The sequence below is a fragment of the Colletotrichum orchidophilum genome, assembly GCF_001831195.1.
Source record: "Colletotrichum orchidophilum strain IMI 309357 chromosome Unknown Scaffold_212.1, whole genome shotgun sequence".
In the NCBI taxonomy this organism is placed as follows: Eukaryota; Fungi; Ascomycota; class Sordariomycetes; order Glomerellales; family Glomerellaceae; genus Colletotrichum; species Colletotrichum orchidophilum.
In genome coordinates, this window is record NW_019173168.1 from 39,634 (window position 1) to 46,148 (window position 6,515).

Genomic DNA, 6,515 nt, shown 5'->3' on the forward strand with positions numbered 1-6,515 from the left:
GCGAGCAATGCTGACCAAAGATGTAGGTGGTCACTCACGGCCATGCTCAACCATTCCGCCTGCAATGCCGAGTGCAACAAGTATTTGATCAAGCCCCATCCCGGGTTCGTCTGTGCACTTTTCGTCTATTGTTCTCTGCTCCGTCTCTTCCTCGGTGATAAGCAAACTCTCGAGTTGATCGGCAAGGGTACCGCCCAGGCAACTTATTCCCCCAGGTAGTAGTTTTGCTGTGTCATAGCAGGTTGTCCCACGGTCTATTTGCACCTCTTTGCACGTTGTTCGTGCTGCTGCTGCTTCTTGCATTACTCCTTCAAACCCCCACATCATCCTTCCCGTGTCCCAAACGCGGTCATGGCTCATCAACATCAGCACCGCTTTGACGATGCTTCATCCGTATCGAGCTACTCGTCCGGTAGCTCTTCCCGGTCGTCCTCTCGATCATCCTCAAGCTCGGGAGGTTCCAAGAAGTCCAGATCGTCTCAGATATCTCACTCCAACATCAAAAGCGACCATTGGTCCGTCTCGTTTATGAAATGGACCACGGGCGCACCCCCGGGCAAGCAACTGGCCCTGCGAAAGACCAAAGTCTGCGACTACGAAGAGGACTGGGACTACGACGACGGCACCAGCGTATACAGCGACGCATCCTACATTTCGTACGCTTGGGTCAGTCCGAAATGGGACGATAGCATTTCCGAGATCGCCTCCCGCTCCGGTAGCCGGACGAGTGGCCGGCTCCGCAGAGAGCAGCGGGGATCGAGCCGGCACCGGTTTACCGTGCCGCCATCTACGTTCCAGCCCCCTCCTCCTCCGTTCAACCACCCGCCGCCTCCGCCTCCGCCGAATACGGTTCCGGGACCCGGATTTCCCATGTACGATGAGGAACCCGCCTTCTTCGACATGAACCCCGGGTTTCACCCACCTCCCCCGCCGCCCCCGGCAGCTTTCGGCGGCGGCGACGCTCCTGCCTTTGTGGATCTCAACGCCGGAGGTGGCGGTGGCGGTGGTAACTTCCCTGGCAAATACGCTGATTGGGATGATTGAGTTTGTCTTTGAGAGACCAAGTGGGGTTTTCGGTTTCGATTCTTGTACGGACACACGGCAGGCGGTCTTTTCTTTTGGTTTCGATACGATCGAGATTGGCGTTTGAAAAAAACAACCACTACTCGACTCTCTCCTCCAATTGTACCCAGAACATCGAAGGGAGAGACAGGACCTTCACAGAAATTGGGGAGGGAGTTTAATGATTTATGATACGTGGATTTAATCATGATGTCACGAAAGAACGAGCTCATAATACCGATGTATCGACTTTGGCAGACAAAACGTGATGCTAGTTTGCAGTACGCTGCTTGTAGTATTCAATGATTTTTTCCAACCACCACGTGGCCGTGCATCCAAATAGATGTATGAGCACATGAAAAGTCAAAGCCGTCGCCTTTCCATGGCGATTGCGACTGATGAACAACAGCAGGTCATCGACTACAGCACTGAGGGAAAGTGAGAGGTTGGAATAGACAGGTGCGTCGGAAAGAAACCACGTCCTGGGGTCCTGCTAGTCCATGGTCGAGGAACGGCGAACATGCCTACTATGACAATCCTGTCATCCTAATTAGGCTAGCAGCAACTCATTCTACCGGGAGACAGAACCAAGGCAAGGAAACAACCTCGATACGGAAGCCCGATCCGCCTGCCTCTCTGCGTCATTCGGGGAAGCGGCTGTAGCTAGAGCTCGAATGTGTGGCTGAGTCCATGGGCTGTAGCCTGTTTCTCCGGACCCAGCCACACACAGACTTCCCAGTTGGCCTCAACCACGGTGCAGGTGCATCCGCCTCCACCGCCCAAAAAGCCCTGATCCTGCATTTAGAAATCTGTATTCTGTACCGAGTACAGAGTATCGCAATCACTGTCAGCCGCAATGCCGGTGGCATCATGGTACAATCTTCCTGGAGTCAAGTTGGTAGACCGTACGCTACCGTACTTGCATCTAGAAAAACCTGACCTCCGCCACTACCATGAATTTCTGGGCCGGGGCATGGTACTATGTCGTGCAGGGAGCATTTGGCGTCACAGTAAGCATCTCGTTTGGCAAGCCAATTAACATTGGCTGCAAGATAATTCAAGCCAATCCGTCTTTGCAGTAGACACAGGTCTCCCTTCTTCTATTCTCCCCCCCTCTCATACGTTCATACGTTCATTCGCTCACAAGGACCACCTTTCCGCCTTGCCAACCACCGATTTGACTTGTCTCCATTCTGGAAGATGACTGCATACAAGCCAATCTCGTTGTCTTAACCAAGATTCTGTCTGGCACGATGATTGGCTCGGCCATGTCTACTGCTCCTGGGGCCGCTTGTTTCCGAACAAGACGGCTGTTCAAGGACTCTGGGCTTTTCCCCGGATCAGCCCTGCCTTTCCCAGGGCAGGCGGCAATCGTTGCCTATTGTTCAGCTACGGTCTCGAACGAGAGCTAAACAATATTTCCCGGGTAAAACGCTTGCTGAAAGGAACAGGAGGACTTGTATTGGCGGCTTCCATTACCTCGCCGCTGCCACAGCGCACGCCTGGTACAGTCCCCGGAGTGACTCAACGAAGCTTCCACGCTTTCTCCCATACACGGCGGCCTCAATGACCTTTGAGCTCGGACAAGTCCACAGGTCGGCTATGCCCATTGGTATGGTGTTGTCATGCAAACTCGTGATGTCGCCCGCGTCCAAAATGTGGTGGGGTGGTAGACACTCCTGCCTAACTGGCTGAACATGTGGTCACGAACGCCTCTTTGACGTGGTTGCCTCAAATGCCTGTGGGTGTATGTTTGTATCTGTATATCCGACTATATAGGACAGCGTGTTCCTCGCACATTCACCCGTCGACGACCTCTCACCACTTCACCAGTACGACCCCTCCCTGTCTCTCTCCCACTCAGCCGCCTTACCTGTAGCCTTCGGCCCGACCGACACTTTACAACGTGGACTCGCACATTACCTTCGCAGAGCTGGCCTCCTTTTCTCAACTCCTACAAACCATGGACACACTTACAGACTCCGGCTATGCCGACCCCGTCAAAACCTCATCCAGTACAGCTCAGCCTGCCCCCCAGCTGGCACTGCTGGACTTCTTCTTCCCGGGCTTCAGCATCTTCACGACAGCCTTCCAAAAGTACCTTGGCATCGACCTCAACGTCTACATCCCCTTGGTGATCCTCTGCGGCGGCGCCACCTTTGCCTGGCGGTACTTTAGCGAGTATCTCTGGGAAAGGGTCGAGAAGCACCTCATGTCGACAGTCGAAGTCCGCACCGACGACGAAATTTACAACATTCTCATGTCCTGGGTCGCCGCCCAGAGATTCGCCAAAAACTCCCGGCGCTTCGTTGTCAACACAAATCTGAGCTCACGATCCTGGTTCCTCTGGCGCTGGGACAACGACGACGAGGAGGAGTCGGACGACTCTTCTTCCGACGGTGGCCTGGTCGAGATCACCGGCCAGAAGAAGAAGCCCCTCGCCTACACGCCCAGCTTTGGCAGCCACTCCTTCTGGTACCGCGGCCACCTGCTGCTCTTTAAGCGGAGCCAAAACCGCGAGCAGGCCTCGTACCTTGTTGTCAGCGAACGCGAGGAGATCAGCGTCTCGTGCTTCGGCCGCAACCCTTGGATCCTCAAGGAGCTCCTCCAGGAGGCCCGCGCTGAGTATCTCAAAAAGGACTCCCAGAAGACCATGATCTACCGCGGCAGCACCCGCGCGGGCACCACGGAGCCCATGTGGCAGCGGTGCATGGCCCGGACGTCCCGACCTTTCTCGACGGTTATCCTCAACGAGAAGACCAAGAAGGAGCTCGTGGAAGACGTTGCAGACTACCTCTCACCCGTGACCCGAAAGTGGTACTCCAACCGCGGCATCCCCTGGCGCCGCGGGTACCTCCTGACGGGACCCCCCGGCACCGGCAAGTCTTCGCTCTCGCTCGCACTTGCCGGCTTTTTCAAGATGAGGATCTATATCGTGAGCCTGAGCTCCATCTCGGCGAACGAGGAGAACCTCGCCACCTTGTTTGCCGAGCTCCCCCGGCGGTGTGTGGTTCTCCTCGAGGACATTGACACTGCCGGCCTGACGCACACCCGAGAGAATAACGGAAATGCCGATGTCACGGACTCGAAGGAGGGAAGTGGCCATATGGTTCCCGGCCAGGTGACAGTGGGAAACGGTGCAAGCAACACCAGCGGCCGCCTTTCCTTGTCGGGCCTGCTCAACATTCTCGACGGTGTAGCCAGCCAGGAGGGTCGGGTTCTGATCATGACCACCAATCACGTCGAGAAGCTCGACAAGGCTCTCATTCGACCTGGCCGCGTTGATCAGATTGTCAAGTTCACCTTGGCTGACGCTGAAATCATCGGTGCCATATTCCGCGCCATCTACGCCCCTCTCGAGGGTGACGCAAACGTCATGCCCCTCCAGCATCTATGTGACGACCACACCCCCGAGGATGAGAAGAGACAAGCCGCCAAGCGAACCGCAGAGATCGTCGCCAACGTCGAGGCGCTCTCCGAGGACTTCGTCTCCGAGATCCCCGCGTACGAGTTTAGCCCCGCTGAGATCCAGGGGTACCTCATGAAGCACAAGCGCAGCGCCGAGACCGCGGTCGCCAGGGCCGCGGAGTGGGTGACGGAGATGCGCAAGGAGAAGAAGGAGAAGGAGCTCAAAGCCGCCGAGGAGAAACGCAAGGCTGAGAGCAAGAAGAAGGAGGAAGAGGAGAAGAAGCGCAAGCAGGAGGCTGAGGAGAAGAAGAAGAAGGAGGCTGAGGAGAAGCGGAAGGAGCAGAGGGTAAAGCAGCGCAAGGCTGAGAAGAAGAGCAAGCGGAGCAGGGAGACAGAGGCATCATCGATCTCTTCTGACTCGTCCTCCGAGTCCGATCCCGGCTCCGGCTCGGATTTGGATGCCCCCATCGAGGTGACGGTGACGGTGACGGGGCCGGGAGAAACCAAGGGTTCGGAGAAGCAAGAGCCGGTGGTGGCTTCGGGAGCAATGGCCGAGCACGGGGCTCAGGATGTCAAACAAAAGCGAGATTCGGGTTACAGTACCCCAGTGGAGGTTTGAGCTGGATCTGCATTACAAAGGGAATGTTTACATTTTGCATTGACCGGCGTCAGGGCGGCCAGATGAGATGGGGACATCCGGAAGACAACCGCGATCCCATGTCATAGCGTACCTACCTCATGAGGGATTTCATTTGACTGATCGACTTCATAGAGAGAGGCATGCCTGTGTTCATCTTCCAGTAAAAAAATAAAATAAAAACAGGCCATTGACTGAGCCAGTGAACATCGATTCAATGGGATTGTGATTGTCAACAGGGTTTCGAGCCATTGAACATATAAAATGACGCTGCAACAGTGGTTAGCCGTGAACGCCTTCATCTAATTATGTAAGCGTCTCGACTAACACCGCCTCGGCAGCCATCGACACCTGACACGTGTGTGCTCGGTCATTTCTTCAGTTTAGTTGGTTGATTCTTCCCTCTGGATCATGTCTCAGATCCCCGGGTCGAAGGGTTTGGCAGGTCCATTGTTGATCTCGCAGGAGGCTTCTGGAAGCAGCCATTGACGGACGGACAGATGTGACCTCGGGGTCTCAGCGGTAGAGGGGCGGGTCAGCCAAGGCAGAGTGTCATCATGAATGGTTCCATAACCTTGGACGGGGTATGCCCAAGATGCAGGTGGTTTCCGAGTTGATAAAACGGGGACACATGAGAGGTTAAAGGTAGGATCTTCGGACGATGGAAAGAAAGGTCTGTTCCGTGCCGGGTATGCGCCTCTGCCTTGCCTTACCTTGCTTTGCCTTACCCTGCCGTGCCGTGCTGTATGGTGCTTGAAGAAAATGGCCAAGATGAATACCAAGGCACAAGGGGGGGGGCAGACCATGCAACCTGGGCAAGAGGGCCGATGCGAGACCGGTGCGGTGCGGTGCGGTGCGGTGGCAGGGCATGAGTACGAGGGGTAAAAAAGAATTTTTTTTCTTGGACGACTTGATGGTTGCCACACTCGGTCTAAGGGCCTCGGAGTTCGAGTTCTGGATGAAAACCGCGACAAAGGGCCATCTGCTTGTGACATGTCGTTACGGGGCGGTCCCATTGTGCATTCGGAGAACCGAAGCGGCGATGCGAGGTCGAACCCGTGTACTTTGTAGACGATCTAGGCAGGGAATGGTCGGTCCAGAGTATGGGGTGGTGGAAGAAATGGGCCGCAAGGATCCCGTCCCCAGAAAAGGTCGCAAGTCTCTTTTAATCCCGCTTTCTTGTTACGTACGTACTTGCGTCTGGCGAGGCGCGTGCAAGGTCCCAATGTCGACATGCTTGTCTCTGATCTCTGCGGAGTGTTGGCCAGCTTGTCAGCTCCTACCAACGTCGGCAGGATAAGGACGGGAGGCTCAGCCACGATGGACAAACACCAAGGCCAATCACACGGGGCCGCGGCGGTGAGAAGTAGGCCATGTAGTCGCGTGGTTTGGAGTTTGCGCGATGCAG

The 6,515-nt window shown here is 55.6% G+C and overlaps 2 protein-coding genes across 2 annotated transcripts; both read left to right on the forward strand.

Annotated features, from left to right (window-relative positions):
* Positions 1–351: 351 nt before the first annotated feature.
* On the forward strand, positions 352–1,044 carry CORC01_13768 (uncharacterized protein; the record flags this gene model as incomplete). Its single annotated transcript, XM_022625384.1, has 1 exon — positions 352–1,044. One exon carries the CDS (start codon positions 352–354, stop codon positions 1,042–1,044), a length of 693 nt encoding a protein of 230 aa, XP_022468109.1.
* A 1,981-nt stretch (positions 1,045–3,025) lies between these two features.
* CORC01_13769 (uncharacterized protein) lies at positions 3,026–5,089 on the forward strand (the record flags this gene model as incomplete). The annotated part of the gene is made up of 1 exon (XM_022625385.1): positions 3,026–5,089. The coding sequence occupies one exon, from the start codon at positions 3,026–3,028 to the stop codon at positions 5,087–5,089; it is 2,064 nt and encodes a 687-aa protein (XP_022468110.1).
* Between the last annotated feature and the right edge of the window lie 1,426 nt (positions 5,090–6,515).